At 42.8% G+C, this 24,906-nt stretch overlaps 1 protein-coding gene across 1 annotated transcript; it reads left to right on the forward strand.

Moving 5' to 3' along the window:
- Positions 1 to 11,152: 11,152 nt before the first annotated feature.
- LOC115074960 (cytochrome c oxidase subunit 5A, mitochondrial) lies at positions 11,153 to 24,895 on the forward strand. The gene is made up of 5 exons (XM_029574981.1): positions 11,153 to 11,469; positions 18,144 to 18,260; positions 22,676 to 22,797; positions 23,599 to 23,720; positions 24,723 to 24,895. Exons 1-4 carry the CDS (start codon positions 11,370 to 11,372, stop codon positions 23,710 to 23,712), a joined length of 453 nt encoding a protein of 150 aa, XP_029430841.1. The 5' UTR covers positions 11,153 to 11,369; the 3' UTR covers positions 23,713 to 23,720; positions 24,723 to 24,895.
- Positions 24,896 to 24,906: the final 11 nt, after the last annotated feature.

Below are 24,906 nucleotides of genomic sequence, written 5' to 3' on the forward strand. Positions count from 1 at the left end.
TTTTTTATTTTCATGTTGGATTGTAATGTGAACTGTCGTAGTTTTGCTCTGCACCCGCTCTTATGATTATTGCTATTTTATTGTAGTTATGGTGATCTCTGCCTTTCTAGAAAGAGGATTCATGAAAGAACACATGGATATTTGTTTTATGATTGGACCTGATGTTTATGTGTTCTTTGTTTTTTACCTGATATTCTAGTGTATTTATAAATTGCAATAAATATAAAATAAAATAATACAGATTAATAAGGAATTTTTAATGTTGGTAAGTGCTTGAAATAAGAGTTAAAATATTTCACTCATGATGCATAAGAGTGGTTGTAAACCACTTAGGAGTCCATTCGAGTACAACTATACTTCATTGTTCATTGTATTCGCCCCTCGGCGACAGTTCAGTTTCTATGTAAACCGGTGCGATATGTATCCTATACAGGAACATCGGTATATAAAAGTTAAAAATAAAAAATAAATAAATAAATAAACTACTAGTGTTTAGACCTGTATGCCTACAGCCCACCCTTTGCTAACCTGGGACCCACCCAAAAAATCAGTTCTGGCTATGCCATTGATGTGGAAACAGAAGGTCTACACCCTCAGTTACAGCTTTGGGAATTACATCACACGGGGCTCAAGCAAAAGATTTTTGTGGGAGTGGCCATAGGAAAAGTCAGCCCCTCCTTGCTTCACCGTCCCAATTATGCTACACTTGAGGATACACTTAAAGAACAGCACCAACAAATACAATTTTTAACCCAACAAATAAACTCGCTTCAGGAGCAGTATTCAGAGTTTGCCAAAACATGGGAGCAAAAGTAATCAGCATTTGGAAACATGAAACTGAAAGCTGTCCTGGGAAAAAGCTGTCCAGCCCTTCCGAGTGCTTTGACATGAACAGAGGATGAATTTCGGGATTCCTGCACAATTTATTCAGATTTCTTTTCAGATGACACAAGGAAGCTATTTTGGGTAGTTACATTGCTTACTGAGATGCCCTAAAACGAGCCACCTCATTGATGGAACTCAAACATCACATGGGGGACTTTCATCCAGGTACTCAAAAAAATGTTTTCTGACCCCCCTGTAATTGAATCACTTCTGACTACTCTGGTTGAGGATGTATTTAGAAGTTAGGCCTATAGTGGACTCAAAGTTCTCACGCAGACACACATCACATGATTGTAACTTCTGTGAGAAAAAGTGGTAAACACCAGGCGTGCAGAATGTGATGTAAGAGGATCAAGAGACAGCCTAGATTGTATTTTGGGAACACTGCATGTATTTCTCATAACATTCGTAGTTTCAGATATACAGCTAGAATATAACTGGCAGAAGGACTTGCAGTGAGTACTGAACTGACTGATAATCGCTAGAGAGGATGAGAGAGAACATTTCTTGGACACAGTCTGATCCCTTGGAAAATGTAAGCTTTATATATGTGTAGTAATTGTTATTATCTGCAATTAACTCTTCTGTATTATCTGATTTTATGTATTCTCTGTTCTAGCCTCTTATTGTTTAGATAAACTTATCAGAAATACCTGGAATTCATTCATGTGGGGAAAAAGCTTCTGGGTTCAAGCCCCCAGGTATAATCCCAGTAATTGTGTGCTTCTATATTGGCTAAGCTCCCGAGGTAGACCTGTGTGCATGCAGGAGATAAGTCCCTCAGGTAACTCCCTGGACAGAACCCAGTGAGATTAGCCTTGGGTTGTGAGTCTGCACATCTGAGTCCAGAACAAATTTGGTGACACGGGTTGAATTCCAGTCTTGAGGTTTATATGAGCCTGCACTTTATGTGCTTGTGTATTTCTTGACCTATTCTAAAATCAGGAACCTCATGAAGGTAAGAGCTAGAAGACCGCAAAGCTCGAGAAGGAATATAATGATGAAACATCTCACCTAGGGGCATCTTTTTTAAGTGCTTTGTATGCTAAAGTTAAAACTTTCAATTTCAGATGCTGCATAACTGGTAACCAGTGCAAATGTTTTAAAACTGCTGATATATGCTCTTGAATTGGGGATTTTGTGATCAATCGTGCTGCCGAATTTTGTAAACTCTGTAAAGCACATAATTTGGCTTTGGGCAAACCAATATACAGAGAGTTACAATAATCTACATTTGTCATGATAAAAGACTGTACTAAAGTCCAAAAATCAGCATTATCTAAAAAAGGGTGAATATGATGTAATAATTTAAATTTAAAATAACCCTTAGATAGCACAGACATTAATTGACTGGTGCACTCCAAATTAGAATCAAAACGAAATCTAACTTGTTTTACAAATTTAATACTACTACCCTTAAGATCAAGAGAAACAAGGTTAGCTGGGAGTTTGGCACTAGAGATCCATAAAGCGGTATTAAGTAAAAGATCATTTTCAATCATCCAGTCCGAAATAGTCGTAAGAGAAGCCACAATACCATTCAGTGTCTGATTCAAATCTGTAGACACTGGAAAGTACAACTGCAGATCATCTGCATAGCAACAAAAATAATTTTTTAAAGAATCCAAAAGAAGATACAGAGGCAAAAGATAAATATAAAAAAAAAAAAAGAAGATAATGTAGAACCTTATGGAACTCCAACATCAACAGTAAACCAAGCAGATGAAGAAGAACCAGTTCTAACCTGTTGTCTACAGTTTTGCAAATAGAACTTATATATATATATATATATATATATATATATATATATTTGAAATTAATAACTGATGATCATGATGAAACATTTTTATTATGCATTTAGCTAATACCTACTTACATACTTGCCTGCAGATGCCATTTTGATTCTCAGTCCCTTATTTCCTTTCCAAAAATACCTGACATCAGAATGAATTGATTCACAGGCCCCATTCTTGTCTCCACAGAGCACTTTCCTGTCTATTGACAGGCTGCACTGAAATTAATTGCAAAACAAGTGCTTCTGCTTCTTTGTGGTTTTATTGCAAAAAGCCAAGCTTGGATCAGAAAAATAAACTAATAGTTGCTCTCCCTCGTAATCACATGGACAGAACATTATATACTTTCTCCTTAACATTACAAAACATACTTAACCAAATAAATTATTGTCTCTTTATTACTCTTTTCCTTTATCCCATTTGCATCACACCATGGAACAAATCATGGATGGGGTTTGTACCTCTATCTCAGATTAAGATGAGTAATAATAATCTGACATAATCTAATATATGCCCTTTCTTCTTCCGTTCTATTTCTTGTCCTCCATTTTAGATCTGAAGACAAGTTGTCTTTTTGACCTCCATTTTGAAGAGAGATGTTTTCCATTGCCTTTGTTGTAAACATGTTTACCAAGGGGATCTTCTTGCTAGTTTCACATGATTTCATTCCAGGTGCATTCTAATAATAAAGCATAATTTCAGATGACTGAGGGAAGATATGATAGAAGTCTATAAAATAATGAGTGGAGTGAATGAGTAAATGTTAGTCAGTTGTTTATTCTTTCAAAGAATACAAAGACTAGAGGACATACAATGAACAAGGACTTGATGAAGGCAATGAAGACTTGAGACTAGACGAAGGCACTGAAGCGTCTGACTCCGCCTAGGCTGTGTTTTGGGAAAACTGCATGCATTTCTCATAACATAGTTTCAGATATACAGGACAGGCAGCGAGTACTCAACTGACTGATAATAGCTAAAGGAGAGAGAGATTGCTTCCTGGACTTGATAACATAGTCTGATCTCTTGGAAAATGTAAGCTTTATATATGCATAGTAATTGTTATTTAACTCTTCTGTATTCTCTGATTTTATTTATTCTCTGTTCTATTATCTTATTGCTTAAATAATGCTATCTGAAATACCTAGAACTGTGATGTATTTATTTGTTCTTTTTACATACCAACATTTGATCTGAGATATCACATCAGTTTACACTCAGGTACTGTAGGTATTTCTCTATCCCCAGAGGGTTTACAATCTAAGTTTTTGTACCTGAGGCAATGGAGGGTAAAGTGACTTGCTCAAAGTCACAAGGAGTGACAGTGGGACTTGAACGCTGGTCTCCTGGTTCATAGCCCACTGCTCTAACCACTAAGCTATTCCTCCTCCCTCACTCAGGCAGTGTGTGCATGTGACTCTTCATGTGTGAATAAGCTCTTGGGTTCAAGCCCCCAAGTATAATCCCAGTAATTGTGTAGGGAATAAACTCCTGGGTTCAAGCCCCCAGGTATAATCCCAGTAATTGTGTGTGTTTACATAGGTAAGCTTCCAAGGTAATCCTGTGTGCATACAGGTGTTAAGCCCCTCAGGTAACTCCCAGTGTATATCCCAGTGAGATTAGTCCCGGGTTAGAGCCCTCGGGCAGAATGCCAGTCTACACAGTTGGAGCCCAGAACACCCCCCACCAAAGCCATACAGCTGAAAGGGGGACTAATGTGATTATGGCAGGGAATGGATTCTGTCCTGTTCTACTCCACCTTTTTCCATCAGCGGCAGACATGAGATGGAGTGAAGATCCACTGTGGCATCAATTCCAATTAGGGCTAAAGGAGGAAATCTAGGATGAACTATCCCAGATGGAGCCTTCCTCTACATTGAAAGAGCATATCAATGCCTGTATACACATAGACACCTAATTGGGAGAAGCAAGAGGTCTTGCGTTGGTCACACCTTCCCCCGAAGAATCCCTCTGTAGAAATCAATGGACAAGATTCCATTCTACTGAGTGTCAACTGCTTTGCTTTGTGCCCATTTCTGGTCTTCTGTCCTTGCCTTGCCTTGTGGCCTTCCGGCCTTCCACTCTGGCCTTGCCCTGTGGCCTTCTCAGGCCTGCTTTCTAGCCTGTTGCTTTTGGGTTTTTGTGCTCCTTGTTCTGTTCTATTTAGTCCTGTCCTTGTCTTGTTCTGCCTGTTTCAGTCTGTTCCAGTCTTACCCGCACCCTGTTCCCATGTTCCAGTCTGTTCCAGAGTTCCATGCTTACTTGCACCTTGTTCCAGACTCCAGCCTTGCCTTGCCTCAGACTTCATGCTCTAGCTTGCACTCCAACTTCAGCCACAGTCCAAGTCCTGTCAGCCACCAGAACCCAAGGGTCCAATCTGCAGAGGAGGTGGCTGGTATAGGCCAAAGATCCTCCAGCTCAGTCTGCGTCTGTCTGAAGTCCTAGACTGCCCTCGTGAGGGTTCACCAGCCAGAGCTGGGCTCTCAACCATAACAGATGAGAGTTCCATAAATCCAATTGCTTCTCAACAGATCCAGATAAAGTGGGAAAAGCCAGGGAGTACAGTTTATCTGAGAAACATGCAAAAGCAAGATCTGATTTGGCTTGTGATAGATTTGTTATATCGGAAGCAGAGGACACAATAATAATAGAACTATCCAGTGCAAAATAAATTAAGTAGTGATCAAACATTACTATCAGAACAACTGATTCTGAACAGCTAAAGAAGATCTTTCCAGAGCACAAGTGAAAACCAATTTAAGTCTAGGACCTTTGATGTGTGTGAGATTTGCCTATTGAATAAAATCTAGATCGAGTAGATGCATCAAAAAATCCTCAGTCTATTTTTCACTGACATGCAGATTAAAATCTCCTAAAAGGAGAACATTGCTAAAATGCATGCATATCTCTGAAATTAACTGCAACAGATTAGGGAGAATAAGTCCATTGTCCCAAGGGACTCTATGTTGTGCTCGGAGAGGCGGATCCTTGGTCCGACCGGACGGAGATTGGATGGAAGAGATCTCCGCTGATGGAAGTAGGTCGGAAGGCGGATCAGCAACCGAAGACTGAAGAGAACTTCACCCTGGAAGCCCGTGATCCCTCCAGAAGGAGCCTGTGAGGACCCAGATCGCTGGGACTTAGGCGACTTCACCCTAGAAGCCGAGATCCCCCCGGGAGGAGCCCGGGAGGATCCGGCCGCTGGGATGTAGGAGAATTGGCGTGGATGCAGAGACGAGGAGACGGACCAGGATCAGGGCAGGCGGAGAACAGCACACAAGGAGCCAGACCAGGGGTCAAGACCTGAAGACAATCCGAAAGGCTAAAGCCCAGGCCGAGGGGCTGTGGACCAGGCCTCAGCGAGGCAGCGGCAGAGCGGGACCAGAGGAACCGGAGATCCGCAGGACCGGCAGCAGGAACAAGGAAGACCGGGAACAGGAACTGTGGCAGGAACAGGCAGGAACAGCAACTCACCACTCACAAGGAGTCGACCGCGTTGGGATCTTCGGTCAGACGCCGGGTTTAAATCCCCACAGGCGTCTGACGTCACGAAAAGGGACCGGCCGTGCTTTCGCGCCAGAGGCCCTTTAAAAGGGTTCCCTCTGCGCACGCGCGAGCCTAGGGGGGCGGGGTTATGGCAGCTTTCGGCAGCGTCTCCCTCGTGGAGACACCGCTGTGTAGGCCTGAGCAGGTCCCGAGGACCCGCGACTTCTGCTGGCCTCCCTCCCGACCGAAAAGGTAAGGATCCGGTTGCGAGGGTTGCGACCGGAACCGCAACATTCTATATATCAATAAAACAGCCAAACTGTACTTAGAGCCTGTTCTATGCAAAAGGCTCTATATTCCCTTTATTTGTTTGGTCAGGACACACCTAAGGAAGAATGTAAAATCATTAAAACATCACCTCCTATCCTAAATACATTTTTCTTTCCTCTAGAGGTAGGGGGTACATTTTACTCAACCTCCTGCTTCCCTTAAGCCTCCCTTGTGGTTATCCCATTCCATAAGAACAATGTGCCTTAAGGCACTGGGCAACAGGAAGGCTCTTGGCAGCTTCCTTAATCCTTGAAGGATACAATCTCCTTCTGCCAGGTCTTTTGGGCTGGGGTCTGATATATTTACAACATCAGGATATTAGAAGTGAGGGCTGACAATTCTCCTTTCTGAACAGTGGGTCTATGGCTGATTTCTCGTCTTCCAAAGAGCAATCCCTTTGCTCCTGAGAACTAACTTGGGAATCTTGATCAGGCTCGTCCCCTGACTAGGGGCTTTTGTTGCACTGGTGGTAGACCCTTGGTCCGAGGTGGGGTTGATGCTACCTGTAGGGCAAGCCCCACGGGTCCCCACCGTCGGGAGGCAGAACAGACCAGGAGATGGAGGCCGATTGGATCTTCGCCAATACCAGCCCTCGCTCCCCACAGGTTGAGCCCTTGAGTGCTGGGGGATGGCTGGTCTTAGGCGGTCCTCCTTCAGATGAATCCCAGTAGATGTTCAGAACAGGCAGCCAGGAACCAGCAGAGGTATCAGAGAGACCTATACAGGTCCGGACAACGCAGCAGGCCAGAGGCCCGGGCGGCAAAGACATACCAGAGTGCAAGGATAGGTGACGCCCGGGCAGAAGAATGCCAAAATCTAACAGGGCCACATCCAGAGGCGAGGTCAGGAACAGGCTGGAGTTGGGGCAGATGGCAGAGCTAGGCAAGTACAGCGGAGCAAAGGGTCAAAGCCAGTAATCAGTCCGAGGCAAAGGCTAGGTAGTAACCAGGAACAGAGTCAGGAACAGGAACCAGGAATGGTCAGGAACAGGAATGAGCAATGAAGCACACCACTAGCGTGGAGACCTGTTGCCAAAGCAAGGAATGAATGGCGGGCCCTGTCTTAATTAGCAGGGCCCGATGATGTCAACATCTGGGGCTGCGGGTTTGTTTCCCGCCGTGGCCCCTTTAAAGGCTGATGAGATGCACGCAGGAGGCAGGACGCTGAACAGTGGCGTCTCCCGCAGCACACGTGGGGAGTCCTGCTGGGAGCCAGAAGGGTCCGCAGAGCAGCTGAGAGTGCCCGAGGATGCAGCGGGGGTGCGGGAGTGCAGGCGGCTGCCCACCGCCGCGTGAGGATGGGCCTGGTAAGGGAGCCGGAGGTGAGTAGGCCCGGTCGCGGGCCTGCCACGGCCAGAACACACAACAGCTTCTAGACTCCTGAGAGGGGATCCAGAAGGAAAGGGGGCTCTAGGACCTCCCTTGCTCACTTGGATGATTGCCTTTTGACGGTGTAACTATCCAAAACGGTCCTAGCTAATGCTGACCCATCTGGTTTCTTTCTATTTTTTTGTATACTTTATTTATGCAATGTAACAAACATTTATTAACCAAAATGATAAATGAAATGGAACAGCTCCCCTATGAGGAAAGGCTGAAGAGGTTAGGGCTGTTCAGCTTGGAGAAGAGACGGCTGAGGGGGGTTATAATAGAGGTCTTTAAGATCATGAGGTCTTGAACGAGTAGATGTGAATCAGTTATTTACACGAATAATAGAAGGACTAGGGGGCATTCAATGAAGTTAGCAAATAGCACATTTAAGACTAATCGGAGAAAATTCTTTTTCACTCAACGCACAATAAAGCTCTGGAATTTGTTGCCAGAGGATGTGGTTAGTGCAGTTAGTGTAGCTGGGTTCAAAAAAGGTTTGGATAAGTTCTTGGAGGAGAAGTCCATTAATGGCTATTAATCAAGTTTACTTAGGGAATAGCCACTGCTATTAATTGCATCAGTAGCATGGGATCTTCTTAGTGTTTGAGTACTTGCCAGGTTCTTGTGGCCTGGTTTTGGCCTCTGTTGGAAAGAGGATAGTGGGCTTGATGGACCCTTGGTCTGACCCAGCCTAGCAATTTCTTATGTTCTTAAGAAAGAATAAAACAAATTCAAAGTTGTTTGTCACATCTGCTTTAACACAGGTGCAAAAACTACCGGTACTTTCCCTTTGTCAACCTGCAAATGAAAAGTACCCATGGACTTTGACCCAGTGCGGGCAGTAAAGTTGATCCCCATATGACTTTGATCAGTTTTAGCTGTTTCAGTAGTTTTCACATTCTAGGTCAAGGGTTTGCCAACCACACAGTTTCAGCTCATGTACCCCTTTATATTTTTGTTCTTGTTGTTAATTTAAAAATTCAACAAAAAAAATGTCTCTGAATAAACCAAAAGTAATTTCAGTCTTACCATTTCCTCCTTGAATCTTTTTCCTGATTTTCTTTCCAGTTTAAAAGGTCCTTCTCTCCTTCTGTCTCCATTTCTCCCTCCTCTTCCACCTCCTGACAGCATTCTACCAACTTTTTGCTCGCCTCCACCTTTCTGCTGTACAAATGTCTTTGCATCTCCCTATTTTGCCCATTTTTATTTCACACCCTTTCACCTCACCCCCAATCTCTAATCTCCTGCCATTCTCTCTCCCCCCCATCCCCTCACTCTCAACTTCTTCCTTGCCTGCCCCAACCCATAGGTGCTCAGCTCCATCTAAGCCCTCTACCTGCACTTCTTAGTGAACCAAGTACTCCTACTTTTTTCAGTCATTTCCCCCCTCCACAGAGCTCCCCTACAGCCTCATCCATCCTCTCCTATTGCACCCCTTCCAGTAGGACATGTGCGTAGCCCAGGGGATACTGAAGGAGAACATGTGGCTGCTGTCTCTATTTGCAACACCTGTGCTAGTTTTCAGAAACCAACACTGCAAGGATAATGAGTGCGCACTTCTTCAATATCCCCAGGATACACACCATCGGCTGCTTCTCTCACTGGGGGGGAATTACTGAGGCTGGGTAGGGCGCATTAGTGATTACTGGGCAACTCACTACCATAGTGGTACTCCGGACCAGGAAGAAAGGTCTACAGCACTGGCGGCAAGAGTTTGGAGAAGGGGGACATGGAAAGAAGATTTGGAGAGGCCATCTTATGCATACTGCCCACAATCTTTTTTCATATCCCCCGTTGAAAACTCCTGTTCTGGATTTAATAACTGATACCTGATGTGTAGCAGTTCTTGCCTTACCTTTGCTCTATATCCTCTAGAATTTAGAAAATGCTGCTTTATTATTGTTGTCAATCTTGAGCAGGACGGAGTGGCATGTGCAATGTAACCTTTGCTTTTTTCTCCCCATGCCCTGCCCCACCCATTTCCCTGGAGTTCACAATCCAAAATTGAGCTGTCTGGGGCAGCCAAACTGAGAACAAAGTACAGAATGAGATTAAATAAGTACAGAATGATTAAATAAGTGATTCTCCCAGAATCTGATACGCGACTTATGATTTATTTCTCGGATTACGTTGTATGCCTATCGATTTTGTACTTTGACTCGGCTATTTATGTACTTATCTTTTGTATATAGTTTTGATGATATGTATATAGTGATTTTGCTGTTCTCAATTTTATGTAAGGGCCCTGCCCAAAAGTTAACCTGTTTGCAATGTTATATGTAAGGGTTCTGCCCAATGGTTCCTGTTTAACTGTAAACCGATACGATGTGTGAACGGCTATCGGTATAAAAAAGACATTAAATAAATAAATAAATAAAGAACAAGACAAAAAGCAAAGGTAGTAAACAGATTTTCATTTTAATTAAACTAGTAGCAGTGCCCACTGTACTGCAGCCCGTGAATTCCTCCGCCTCTTGCCCTGTCTGAGCATATGTTTCAAACACTGTGCTTCAAGGGTGGGGATGTGATGCCATGCACTATGAAGCCAACTTTATTTTATATATAGAAGATATACGATTATATGAATGTGTAAAATTAAAATGATATATTGTATAAATATTTTAAACAATCTAGGTATAATAACTGAGATAATGCTCTTCTCTGTTCTATTTACCAGTTTGGGGGCTGTTTTTTGGTTGTAGTGCTGGTATGTGTTGTGGAGGCGATTGGAGGAACGCGATATGTGGTGTAGCTTTTGATTCTCTCTTTCTTCGCCAGTCTTACTGAAGTAAACTGTCCGAATTTGGGATTAAGTATGCTACGAAAACTTATTGTTCATTGTCATGTGGTTACTAATAAATTATTTTATATCAGTGATGTTTCAGTTTGATACAAAATCTTGGACTTTTGTCGGCATGAAACAGAAAGTTGCTCAGATAGTATCTCAGAAGTACCTGTAGTGCTGATGTCAAATGAAAGGACTACAAATACCATAAGTGCACTGTTGAAAAAAAGACAGGACTAGTCAACACTCTCGCTCCAGAAAATGAGTTAACCTGGCACCAGGTCGAGAAGACTGAAATAAAAAAAAAAAAGAGAGAGAGAAAAGTCAAAATGGAACTCCCGTGGGCTAGGTCGTCAGCATAAGGCGCATGCGCAATTGAAGAAGACCTTGAATGAGTCTGTCTAGCCCGTCCTCGAGCGCTCTATGGTTTCAGCCACCCGCCCTCTCTATGACTGCTCCTGTGATCGCCCCTCCCTCCTTTAGCAGTACCACGTGCCGTGGCGTCTTGTCTTTCTCCGAAGCGTGACTTAGGACGCGGAAGCTCCTCCCCTTCCCTTGAGCTGTCTCGCCGCTACCGCCTTCTGTGTTCCGCGTGCGCTGGCTGCCGTTGGGTGGCAGCTCAGTGTCGCCGGTTGACTGAGAGAGAGAAGGGGGAAGCAGCGCGCGCGCCCGCCTCGCCCTGTCCTCGCGCCTCGGTCACTCGCTGCCCGACCCTCAGTCATGCTCGGAGCTGCTTTGCTTCGCCGTGGCGCCTCGGCGGGGATTAGGAACCTGGTCCGCAGCCGCCCCCAGCCCCAGCCCGCAGCAGCCGCAGCCTCAGGTAAGGGACGGTTTTCCCTCTTTCCCCGTGGTCCCGGGTCCTTTAGGAGCCCGATTGAGCCCATGGGTCCCCGGCCTTCCTTTAGGGTGTCCACGTTCTGGGTTCCGCTTAGCCCCCCGCGTTTCCGGTCCTTCTGCTCCTCGGCGGGCGCCCTGTGCACGCCTGCACCCTGGCTTCCCGTGGTTGGGGAGCGGGGGGCCCCTCTGCCACGGTGTGCCAGGAGCTGGGGCCCCCGGAGAGTGCGGTGTCCTTGCAATGACCCGGCTCGGCACTCGAGGACAGGCTTCGGCTGAGGCCTAGTCGCTGCGGGGAAGGACGTGCACGCTGCCCGTGTGTGGGCTTCGCTTCCTTGTTTGCTTCCGTTCGCTGCAGCGCCCGAGGCGGGAATAAGAAGCCGCCTGTAATTCCGTTTCAAACCCCAGCACTCCCCCTGCCTAGCGTCGGTCACAAAGTCATTCTGTCCACGGGTACCGAGGGCAGGTCGATGCTTTTGGGACGGCTTTTTTTTTTTTTACACTTATTGTCAAATCCTTGTATTTCCCGCGGTCGTTCGTCGCTTCCATGCATTGTTAGGGTTTGTATCGTGGGGGAAATGTAAGGTGAAGGTGTGCAATTAAGGAGCTAAACTCGCCTGGCACCACCTTTGATTAGACTTCTGGGTCTGTGCTGTGTGATCTATGGACTGGTGCTTGTGCAGACGTCTTGTACTATAAGCAGGCTTTGTTCCCAGCTGTCCGTTTGAAACGCAAACGCACCTGACAGTATATAGTGTCGTCGAGTTTATCCATCGTTGTAGAAAAATGACATTGATTCTAGCAGGCGAGTGTAGATTTACAGACGCTTTATCGCAGAGTGTTTCAAGACTATCTTCTCTTCCCTCCACCACTCCTCTTAAAAAAAGGAGGGAGGAATCCACATTGAGACATTAAGTGTCAATAGTATGCTGTGGTAAAGGAGGCGCTTCCTGTGTTATGTAGGGATTCATTTCCTTGGCTGTTTTACCAGGCTTTGGAATGTACTTGTAGTTCAAAACCATTTAATGGTAACTATAATTAATAATTATCAGAATACTTTTCAGAAAGCTATTCCAAGTAGAAGTTTCAAATCAAGAAACATTACTTTCCCAAATACTGTAACTTATTTTTAAATTCATCTTTTAGTAGTAGAAGAACAATTTTTAAGCATTTAAGAATGGAAATGGATAGTTAGATTTCCTAAAATGTTAATGGTTTTGGAAACTGTTCTAAATCTCTGTACTTGGCCCTCAGGACCACACAATCTTCATATTTACTTAATATCTTAAATACAACAGCCATGTGGCAAATTTCCTTACATTGAACTATTTTTTTGTTTTAATATTTATCAGAGGAGAAATGAATAATTAATGCAGTAGATTTCATGAAACTTTTTATATACAAGACCTCATCTGCACAGTGAGTGAACTGAAACACTGACCATTTTTGTCTGCATGGATGGTACTGAAGGCATTTCATACCTAACTTAGAAGTTGCAAGGAAAACTGAGCATCAGAAATAAAGGTGCTTTCAGTCTTTTACTTATTCATATCTTCATTTACTTGACCCTGTACAGGCATTTTGACCCAGCATCTCAGAACTCCCATACAGGCCAATTCAGCTGAGTGCACCCTTTAGCCCCCATTTGACAGTGCGTTTTTGACGCGCTATTATTACCCCTTATACTGTAAGGGGTAGTAATAGCAACTGGAAAACACGAAGCCACCACCCCCCTTGAAACTAATAGCGCTCATCACATGCAAATGCATGATGATGAGCCTATTAGTACCCGCAATACAGAAAGTAAAACGTGCAGCCAAGCCGCACATTTTACACTCAGAAAGTAATGCCTGCCTTTTAATTTCAGACGGCAGTGGGCAAGTGTACAGAAAAGCAGAAAAAACTGCTTTTCTGTAAACCCTCCGACTTAATATAATAGCGATATTAAGTCGGAGGCCCCAAAAATTAAAAAAAAAAAAAAATCTGCCCACGGGTTGGAAAATGGGTGCTCAACTTTGCTGGTGGCCGTTTTCTGAACCCGTGGCTGTCAGTGGGTTCAACAGTCTATGCCAGTAAAATTGTGTTGTCTGTCAGACCCGCTGACAGCCGCCGCTTCCGCCAATAAGGAGGCGCTAGGGACGAGTTAGTGTCCCTAGTGTCTCCTTATTAGCGCGGGCCCTAATTTAAATAAAGAATCGTGTGCCCAGGAGAGGTGCCTGGGCGCACGTCGGGAGAGCGAGCACTTGCCTCTGAATGCCGGCTCTCCTGCGGACTTTACTGAATGGGCCTGATAGTAAGCTACGGTACTGCGTCAGGTGTTAATGGGGCTTCCCTCCAAGGGTGAACAAAGATGGTGTCCAGAGGTGGCCAGGGATCTTGTTAAGCAGTTGCTTGGAAGTAAACTCACAACACACCGAGCCCAGATGATGTCTTCACCCAATGCTGTAGCAGTTCCCCACAAGATAAGCCTGTAAGTGCAAGCTGCAGCTGGGACTTGGTACCTGTGGGCGCAGGCAGATTGTGGCTTGGCCCTAGATGTAGATCAGGAATCTGGCAAGGATCTGAAGTCAGGAGTTGAGCAGGAATCAAGGGCAAGTCAGACAGCATTTGCACAGGCAAGGTCTCAAGACTGGCGCCGCTTCCAATCAAGGGATATACCTAAAGCTGGTCCAATAAGGAGCCTCCAGGGGCATGATCTGTCCCTGCTGGATAGACTAAGTAATTACTGCCAAGGTGTTTCTAGATCAGAGTGTACACCCTCTAGGCATAGGGAAATACCTACAGTACCTGAATGTAATCCTGCTTTGAAGTGCTGAAAAGAGTAATATAAAATAAAAATTTGATGTGGTACTGCAGTAGTCCATGATTTCTGATGTTACAGTATGAAAGCTGTTTCTGCAGAGAGTATTTTGATGTCGCTGCAGGAATAAAAATCCTGTAGGAATGTTAGAAACTAGCTTCCCATTATTGCAGTCCCATATTATTTAAAACTGGTTTTTAAAACAAATGCTTACATCGCAACATCTTAAGGTAAGTAATAGTGTCTCTTACATTACCCTTTTTAAACAATTGTGCAGTAGTTTTTTAAAAAATGTGTATCCTTGCCATTTTAAATAGACCCACTCTTTTTTTTTTTTTTAATTTCCAAATTTAACTGCCTCTACCACAAGGCTAAAAAGCAGTGTTTAGAAAAAAAATATAAACAAGTTAAAACCAGAAAAAAGTATCACAAAACATAAACTCAACAATATGTTTAAGTTTTCATTGCTTTCAGCCTCAGTAGAAGTTCTGACTTGTGATGTACCTCTGCTATTTGACTTAAACTGTCATAAGTGATACCCTCATTGGATAGCTTAGTTCATATGTGTTAAATTAAAACAGTGTATTCTAAGAGCCCAATAAAAAGATGCCTGCTGATTTTTATTTCTTGTTATGTAAATGATGACCATGACAACCAGATCACTTCAAGGTCAATAGTTGGATAACTTGTGAGTTATCTGGTTAAATACTGACTTCTAGATTTCTTAGCTACTTATCTGGCTGAATTTTAGCCAAATAAGGGGTGTTTCTGGATAGGAATCAGTAAACTGGCTAACTATATTTGGCGGTAGCTGAACACGTTTTTCAGCTAAATTTAGCCAGTCTGGGGCTGATGGTCATGGCTCCCTTCCCCCATCCTGAGTGGATTTCAAAATTGGGCCTGTGCCATTCCCCCACGTCCCTCAGGTAGGCCTGTGCCATTCCCCCACGTCCCTCAGGTTCCATGAAATGGTGTAAAAGTAGTTCCAGGCCAGCCCCCTACCCTGCCTTGGCAATTCAAATCTTTTAATGTAATAGCGGGGGAGGGGGTCACCCAGCTCCCATTCCTGTCTCTCTGGCTGGTACCCCAAATGGCAATGCCACCAGGGCTTCAATACAAATCTAATACTCTTACAGTAACAACTGATGCCACTAGAAGTGGAACACTTGTAGCATGTCCTCTGCGACCTTTGCCTTTGGAGGTGCCAGCCAAAGAAATAGGGATGGGGTGTTAGGGGGAGCACCTACCAAGTTAGAACACGTGACTTGCTGAGAGGGGGTGTACTGGCCTGCCTACCGGAGCCCAGTTTTATTTATTTATTTATTTGTTAACATTTCAGAGCTTGGAGAGGAGTAGGGGACATGGAATTACTGGCTTGATTTTGAAGTCCATTTGTGGGTGGGAGGGCATGACCTGTATGTCTTGATGAGTTTAAGTTCTACTGATCAGGGACCCTTTTTTTTTTTTTTTTATATTTTAGTACAGCACTGCGTATGTTGAATAGTACTAATGAAGTGATAAATAGTAGTGGTTCTGTGCTACTCCATATCTTGCATTTAGTGGAGCCCAAAGAAATACATCATCTCATAAGAAATATAAAAAATAGGTACTGCTTGTCAGATGACCTGATAAATGAAAACATTGAATACATTCATTTGCAGCTAATCTAAACATGTTGGTATGGGACCATAGAGATTTATGTATTGGATCAGTGCTGATAGAGCACCAAATGATGGTAGGATGAATGAACTATTGCATGTGGGCGGCATCTGGCAGTACCGAACAGATTCGTCTCTCCAAGCTTGTAGAGCTTTTAGCTCTACTGAGTATGTGTGGGAGTTGCCTCGTGAGTCTCTTCGTTTATTTTTTTGTCCAAGCGAAAGCACGGATGTTTACTTTGTCGCTTCTCTTCATATTTCTTCAAAGTGAAATTTTTTTGTTAAAGTCTGTTTTTTGCCTTACCTCACCGTCAAATGAAAAGAATTTGCTTACAGGAAACGTTGGGTCAGAAGAAAAAAAATCGAGTGAGTGGTTTTTAAGAACTGTCTCAGCGACAAGATAATGTTCCTCACAGTTGGCCAGTTTGTTGATCAGACTGATCGAGGACTAGAAGCCCTGTGAAGCCTGAGACAGATGTCCCCACACGTACAGCGTTCCAGGGCCTTGTATATGAAAGAACTGCGTAAATCATTTTGGAGGTCTTCTGAGGTGCCTTCTCGAGCAAGGGCTTGCACAGCAGTTCCTCCAAAACTCCCCTGGTCCACGCAGGCAGGGTCTGTGGGATAGAGTTCAACTGGCTGCTCTGTGCAGAAATGGCATCATTCCCTGGGAACCGGGGCTACCTACTGCAAAGAAGCATAAACATTCGAGCAGCACTGCATCTTCACCACTGCAATAAGACCATCTCTCTTGAGCGCTGGTGGCACATGTAACTACGAAGTGCAATGCATCAAAGAACAGTGCAGCCAAGAACCTGATGCATCAACATAGATGTACTCCATGCACATCGCTATGATGCGTTGAGACTTTGCTGACAGACTGGTAAAGCTACAATGCACTGGAAGCATGTTTCACTCCATGATGTACCTGAGCAAGCCTTATTCTTGCTGACCCAGGTCTTTCAGGAGCATACCACAGAAGACTTCTTTTAAAACACCCAAGTGTTCATCTCCCTCAGGCAGTTTTGCTGCTTTGGACTCAGCAGGGTTGCCTACACAACAGTATGCTAGCCATCCAAGATCTGTGGGAGAAGGAATAAATTGGAATGCTAATACCTAGGTTAGTAGTATATGGCCTTCACCTGGAACAGCGAATCCTGTCTGTTCAAAAGTTCTCTACTCAAATAGACCACCCATCGTGATGCAAGATATCTTAGTGTCAGATGTACCTCCACCTGCCCCAGGCTAGAGGACATAGCAGTCATGCAAACAAATTGCAGGGTTCATGAGAAGTTTCTTTACCTCTCTACGGAGGTAGTGGAACATGCCAGCTTCTCTTCTCCACTCTTCAGTAGAGTGGAGATGTAGCCTAGTGGTTAGAGCAGTGTTATGAATCAAGGAAACCAGGGTTCAAATCCCAGTGCTGCTGTTTGTGACCTTGGGCAAGTCATTTTTACCCTCTGTTGCCTTTGTACTTGAGGCAAGTTTGTACTTGCCTCAAGTACAAACTTAGATTGTAAACCCTCTAGGGATAGGGAAATACATACAGTACCTGAATGCAATCTGCTTTGAAGTGGCAAAAAGGGAATACAATTTATTTATTTTAGGTGACTTGCTTATTTGTTTAATTTGTACTGTTTACGTTTTGTGTTGGATTGTTTATCTGTATTCTGCTTAGCACTTATTTTATAGGTAGGTAATAAATATTAACAAAATAAAAGCTCTGAAAGCTTGTTCAGTGCTGCCAGATGAAGTCACCCACATGTAATGGATAATTCACCCTGCTAGTTACAGAAAACAGTTTATGGTAAGCAAACTTGCTTTATATGATGGCTTGATATTCTCAGTCCAGTAGACAGGTGTATTTATCCCTAAGCATATGCCCTTACAATTAGCAAATTTGTTGCAAGTCCTAGTGGCTTGAAAAAAGTTTTGAGATGGACTGAAAAAATCATGATTGCCATTCAAAATATATTTAAGCACTTATATACTGCCTCCCCATCTTTTGTAAGGAAGCTCAAAGCAGTGTACAGATATAAAACCAAATATCCCTATCATTTGATGGGGGAGGAAGAGCTATTGGATTGTCATAGATCCCAATAAGACCACTGAATTCTGCAGAAAAAATGATAGCATGCCCAGTCCTATTGCGGCGCCTCAGATATTGCTGCCTTCTAAATCTTATCTCCTTTTCTTACATAGCTGTATTAGCTGCTCGCTGCTACTCCCATGGGAAACAAGAGTCTGATGAGGAGTTTGATGCTCGCTGGGTGACATACTTCAACAAACCAGACATCGATGCCTGGGAACTGAGGAAAGGTAAGAGGACTGAAGAGAGATTTTTATGCTAACACAGAGGATAAAATTTCTTGCTGCCAGCTATTGGTGACTGAAAATGTGGTGTCTGTGGGACTCTGGGTCTGAGAAATAGGAAGTGTTTCTCTCTAGCACTACTGAGCTGGCTTCTTTTGCGGTTTTTTGGTTATCAGCTGGAGTTTCCTGCCTCCCTACTGTGACCTAATGGAGCAGTGGCTTGCTGCAACGCATAATGGCACAAGAGTGTACAGACAGGGCTGGGGGCTCTGGAAGAGGCTGTAAATGGGGGAAGAAAGGTGGCACATAAGAATTGGGGAAGGGAGTAGAGAAAGCAAGGTAGGGGAAGAGAAGAGAATAGGATCTGGGCATGCCTTATAATTTGGGGATGATATTTTGTGGGTGTTCATGTACCCTTTCAAGAAGTTAGGTAGCACCATCAAGGTAAGCAGAAGAAAATGGGTGTCTTCTGCCAAAATGGTGCATTGACACCTATGCTGTGATTTTCGGTATGATCACATGTATCAGAAAACAACTTCCTTCTCCCTTTATTCTTTCCTCCTTCCAGCTGCTAATACACTAATCTCTAGTTGAACAAATATGGCAAGAGAACTTTTTTTTTTAGTCTAATATAGTTAGACCTAAAATTTGATCTACAGACCTTCATCTGTTCTTTATGCAGTGGGGAAAACTCTTTTAGATGTTCCTTCTGTTAGGGCTGCCATTGGCTGAGAAATGAGAGCCTTGTCCATCTCAGGTCTCACTCTGTGGAACTCTTGCCCTAGAGCATTTGCACATTGAGGCATCTTTATTTACTATCTTATAAAATACAGCTGAAATTGTTTCTTTACAGTCAGATGTTTGAAATATCAAGGAGAGGATTAAGTAGAAGTCTTGGGGGAGCGGGGCAAACTACATCTTCATTGGCCTGATTTATACGCTTTTTAGCTCTTTCCATTCTTCTGCAGCAGATCTTACTAGTGGTGTTTTTATTTTTTTTTGGCATGTATCCATTTTTTATGAATGTTTTTAATTGTAATCTGCACAGACCTTTGGATATTGCGGCCAATAAATCTGTAAATAGTATTCCTATAGCCTCATAAAAAATGGTAGCATAAAATAGAATCATTTCTTACCTCTGTCTAGGCTCGATGATATAACTATTGCTGCCATGAGCCTCTTCACTTGTTCATTAAATGTTTGTGCCATTGTCTTGCTTAAGATACTTCATGAGGATGTCAGCAGGCCTATTATGAAAGTCGTCTTTAAAGGACACCTTCCTGCTAGCCTTAAGGAGAGCCTTTTTCCGGCCAATTCTTTTAAGAGCAGTTAAGAATCTTTCATATTTTTCAATCTATCTGCCCATTTCATCCCTGCCCTTTCTGAAAAATGTTATTGAAAGTGCTGTCTTAAAACATGTAAAATACATTAGAAACATTCAGTTCTCAATACTGATTTGGTTTCTCGTAAGGTGATTGGTACCAAGACCCTTCTATTATCCAGTTTAGATCTTTTCAGTCAAGGGTTTGATAGCAGCCAAAACTATGCCCTCATTTTACTAGATGCATTAGCTGCGTTGGCTTCCCTCAGTCACAAGATATATTATCTCAGTTGAGGGATATTGGACTGTCTTGAGCTGGTTCCTTATCCTATCTTGCAAAATGCTCCTACCAAGTAAGAATTGATTCTTCAACTTCCTCCTGGCACGTAGATGATTTGGGCTTACCACAAGAATGAGCGCTTTCTGTGGCCCTATTTAACATCTATATGGCCCCAATTTATGAATTGCTGTCCAGTTTTAGGGTAAGCTATTGATTGTATGCCAATGACATACAGTTTTTCATGGGCTTTGACTTGTGGCATAGTATAGATTTGCTCTTCAGCTTGTTAAAACATGGATATTTTAATAAGAAATTAGCCCTTTAGAAAAAAAAATGGAGGTGATTATTTTGAAAAGATTCCCATCTGAGTCTTTCAGTTTTGACATACCTGTTCTAAATACGATCAGAAACTTGGGCGTGGTTAGTCTGAACTAGCAATGAGGGCCCAGGTTAGGTCCATAGCAAAAACAGCGTTTTTCAAATTGTGGGTGTTGGGTCGGCTGAAGCACTTGCTTGCCTCTCCAGTCTTTTGGACAGTACTCCAAGCTTTGGTTTTAACTAGCTTGGATTATTGCAATTCACTTTATCTTGGGTTGCCAGCAAATGTGCTAAGAGCTTTCTAGCTTACAAAGAACACTGCAGTGCATATTATCACTGGTCCCAACTGTTACGCTCATATTACTCTTGTGTTGTTCTTCCTTAATTGACTGCCAGTTCAATGGCTGATCAAGTACATGGTGACACCATTGATTCATAGGTTGCAGAGTAATTCTTCTTCCCTCTGGGTTTAGGCCATCCTGCACATCTGTAATCCACCTTGCACACCATGCTGGCTAATCTTTCAGAAACCAGGGACAACTTTCTCAGTTACAGGCCCTGTATTTTGCAATTCATTACTTGAACTGCACCTATTGTCCTGTACTCGGACATTTACAAAACAATTGAAAGCGTTCTTATTAGACAGGATTTTGAGGTTGGTGATTGAACTAGCAGATTGTACCAGATACATTTACCATCAAGCATTCTTACTTTGATCGACTTTTGAAGTTGAGCAATTATTTGCAGGTTGTACCAGACAAGCTGGTGCACGTACCGGCCTTCAAAAAACCAAAATGTTACAGATTTTATAAGTTGTTATGCAACACCTGTCTTTACACTAATGTATTAACAAACCCTTCAAAGAATTTTATATTTGTTGAAAGAGGCAGATCACCATGAAGCGCTTCATGTAACCCTCAAATGGGAAGTGCTTTGAGGAGATGATTTTAAAAACTTGTCATTTAAAAATTGTTGCTATGCTGTCTTGTACTTTTGAAGGGGGATTGTATATATTCAGTTGCCATGAGGGTGGTATGTGAGTCAGAGCAAAGATGCATATTAATGGAGTAGTGTATCAGTTGGCACTTGCCTCTGCTGTGCTGCAGCAGAACTGGGAGAGTGGTATACTCCTATTAGCATGTGAACAAGGATCTGTTTCATTCTAGAAAAATTAGAGCTTTATTGGGAAATTTGTTTTAGTTGCATGTGCATATTTTAAGCTATATATCCGTTATAAAAATATTAGGGGCTCCGGGTGATTACTTCAGTATGACAGTGCATGCACACACAGATGAATCCGGCAGGCCCCAGCAGGAGAAGCATGGGCAGAGCCCCAGAGACTGGAGAAATGCAAGACTGCTTGCAGTGGTTTTGAAATAAACAAGTCACTGACCTGGCCAACAGGGAGAGCAGGCAACAACAGTTACACAAGGAGCCAGAAACCAAAAAAACTCCAGCCCTGACTCTACAGCATATGGGAATCACTAATTGGGTTGCAGGCTGGTTGAAGAAGCATCGAGCCAGCAAACAAAGCAAACTCAAGCCTTGTGAAAACTTCAGGTCACATAGGCAACAGCAAGGGGCTAGAGGATGGGGGAAGAAGGATGAAGCATGGAGACAAGTACAGAGTTTGCACGAAGAATGTAGATAAAGTGAGGAAGTAGACTAGGAAGGATGACAAAGTGAAGAGTAGAATGAGAAGTATCCACACTGCTGCAACCCACAAACACATTTCAGCCCCCACTCACACCACCTCACCTGAAACACATCTCCCTATATTCCCACCCATATGCAGTCATACCACACACATCACCCGAAGGCCGCTGCCAACACTTGCCCTGCTGCACACTACCCAAAAGCAATCTCCATTACCACTCACACTACCATAAACCCTGTCATGACAATCTCCTTACATCAATGACAGTACCCCCACCACTCAACGCATATCATACCTCAACATAACCATGTACTTCATCACAAACCCAATCACAACTCAGCCCCTTCCCTCCAAACCTACCTCCCCCCCCCCCCCTCCCTCGGTGAGCCTATTGACTCACATGCTACCACACATGCACACCTACTCCCATTTCTCCACTCCTACAGAGCAAATACAAGACACCCCCCCCCCCCACACCTGGAGCTTCTAGAACACACATGCAGGTCTTGAAGTTATAAAATGCACTCTTTGAAGTTGGCATGCAGTCAATTCTAAACTCTTCTTTTTTGGGGGGTTTCCCTTAACATACATGCATGCCGCGTCTGAGGGGAAAAAATGGAGGGGCAGAATTCTGTAGCTCTCTCCCTAGTCAGTCACCCTACCCAGCCATTCCTTGCATTTTATACATAGACAGGTTAAGTCCAGAGCACAAAGCTCAGTGGTGGGTAGGGTGGGCAAGTAAAGTCATATTTTCTTCTAAGAACAGAAAACTCATTTGTGATGTATGTACCTCCTATTTCAGCTTTCATTTTTAAATAGTTGAATAATTTCTTTCTTACTGACAGGCATGAATACTTTGATTGGTTATGACTTGGTTCCAGAACCAAAAATCATTGATGCAGCTTTGAGGGCGTGCAGACGGTTAAATGATTTGGCCAGTGCAATTCGCATTTTAGAAGCTGTAAAGGTCAGTGAAGTAACCAAAGTTCTTAATGTTTTCCATTTTGGATTTCTTAGGTAAAATCAACATTGTTCCTGGCATTTTTGTTTTGCTGACCTGTTCTGATTAGCTCATAGGCTAACCTTATTCCATTTCAGGTAAAGCTTCTGCTGTTTACATTTGAAATCATGTACATGGGCAAATGGAGAAAAAAAATTCCCTTTCAGTGCTGGCAGAAGCCATCTTTGTCACTAGCAGCAGCAAAAAGCAGTCTCATCAGTAGTCCTTATCCATGAAAATTTTCAGTGTATGATCTTGCAGATTTTTATATGCATTGTTGCAGCAAAAGAGTGCAATTTAATGTACTTTCCTTTTTGTTTCATATTCACCTATGCCTGCTGCTGTCTGTAATGGTATCTCTTATGCTTCATGTGAGTCTTAGGGATTTGGAAACTGGGGTGGTTATCCCTGTTTCATAGCTGTTCTAATTGTTTTGATAAATTAAGCATCAGGGGAAATTTTGAAATGAAAAGTAAAGATTTTTCATGTTAAGCTTTGCAGTTTGAGAGACCTCTCCTTTAATTAGAGCTGACTCTGTTCTGACAGGGTTAGAACAAGGTGGAGTTACTGCATTAGCATCAAATCCTAAAGTATTTACCACATTTTTTATTTTTTTTGAAGGTTGCAAACCTGGGAAAGAGTAGTAAGAATCCAGCAATTGACATTTTAAACTGAACACTCCTAACTTGCAAGCTGGAAGGAAGGAGTTAATGTGAATTTCAGGCTTTCTGCTTTTACCCAGAAACTGACTGTTCCTTTTTAATGCAGGATAAAGCAGGACCTCACAAGGAAATCTACCCTTACGTTATTCAGGAACTTAGACCAACTTTGAATGAACTAGGAGTCTCCACTCCAGAGGAATTAGGCCTGGATAAAGCATAACACTGTGGGTAAGAAGAATTTCCTTCCCAAATCCTGGACAGGACTTGCCATTTTGTTCATTTATTGGAGCACAACTCTCTGGTAAAATTCAACTCCCCATTTTTTTGGGAAGTACATTCTCCAGTGGCTTTTGTGCTTGAATGTCTGTCTTTGCTAAGCATTATTCAATTTCACATCCCTGGAATCCTGGTCACATGGCATAACCAAGACTTCATGAAGAAAACCGTATAAACCTATTGCTGTTTATGGTCACATAAGAATTCTGTCCAGCTTTGAAAATTGGTTGAGATGAGATGGCATTTATTTATTTATTTTTAATTTTTCTATGCCGAAATTCCTGTATGAGATACAAATCAATCCGGTTTACAGAGAACGGGAACTCGCCCGGGGCTTGTCGGGCCGGGGCTTTTTACATTAAAACATTAAAATTTACATTACATTGCATTAAAACTTTTTACATTGAAACAGTTAAGCATGGCTTATTTACAGTAATAGATAAACATAGTAAACAGTTAAATATACAGATCAAAGTAAGTAGCTCCGATCAACATGAGTAAGAAGCAGATAGGCATGCTTGTTCTACTGGGTTTTTTTTTTGGTTTTTTTTTCTTCCATATCTTTGCAAAATTTGGTTAAGGGGGAAAGTTTTGATTTGGAATTGACAACACATTCTAAAATGCATTAGCCTTTTGTACTTGATATAAAGATGTGGGTGTTCTTATATAACAACCCCTAATTTCAAAACAAGATTATGTATACCTTTTAACATATTTTACAGATTTAAGTCTGAAACACATTAAAAAAAATAGTTTATATTTTAACATATGTCGCCATCTAACACTGAAGTATCCCTCTCTGCAACAGTACCATCTTATTTACTGTTGGTGCTTGAAAATATCATCCTCCATGTCTTTACTCCAAACCATGTCATGGATCATACATTCTTCTGTATGTGGGCAGTAACAGTGTAAACTCTGGAATAAGTAAACTGCATTTCTCTTCTTTTGTAGATGGGGTCAACCCAAGGATTTTATTGTTGATGCTACTTGATTGTACACAGCCACCAGAAGATGCAAAGACATTAAACTATTACCTTATTTGAACTTAAAGCATTTTCTTTATTGAGTCCTAATGTATGTAATTATTAAACTGGACCTAATAAAGAGAGAATTGTTTGAACCAAGCTTTGTGTTT

The sequence above is a fragment of the Rhinatrema bivittatum genome, chromosome 13 (assembly GCF_901001135.1).
Source record: "Rhinatrema bivittatum chromosome 13, aRhiBiv1.1, whole genome shotgun sequence".
NCBI lineage: Eukaryota > Metazoa > Chordata > Amphibia > Gymnophiona > Rhinatrematidae > Rhinatrema > Rhinatrema bivittatum.

Excerpts from the sequence above, each read along its gene's own strand:
- LOC115074960 (XM_029574981.1), top strand. The coding sequence starts at position 11,370 with ATGCTCGGAGCTGCTTTGCTTCGCCGTGGCGCCTCGGCGGGGATTAGG. Across the intron at positions 11,470-18,143 it reads CGCAGCAGCCGCAGCCTCAG|CTGTATTAGCTGCTCGCTGC; the intron begins GTAAGGGACGGT and ends TTTCTTACATAG. Across the intron at positions 18,261-22,675 it reads TGCCTGGGAACTGAGGAAAG|GCATGAATACTTTGATTGGT; the intron begins GTAAGAGGACTG and ends TCTTACTGACAG.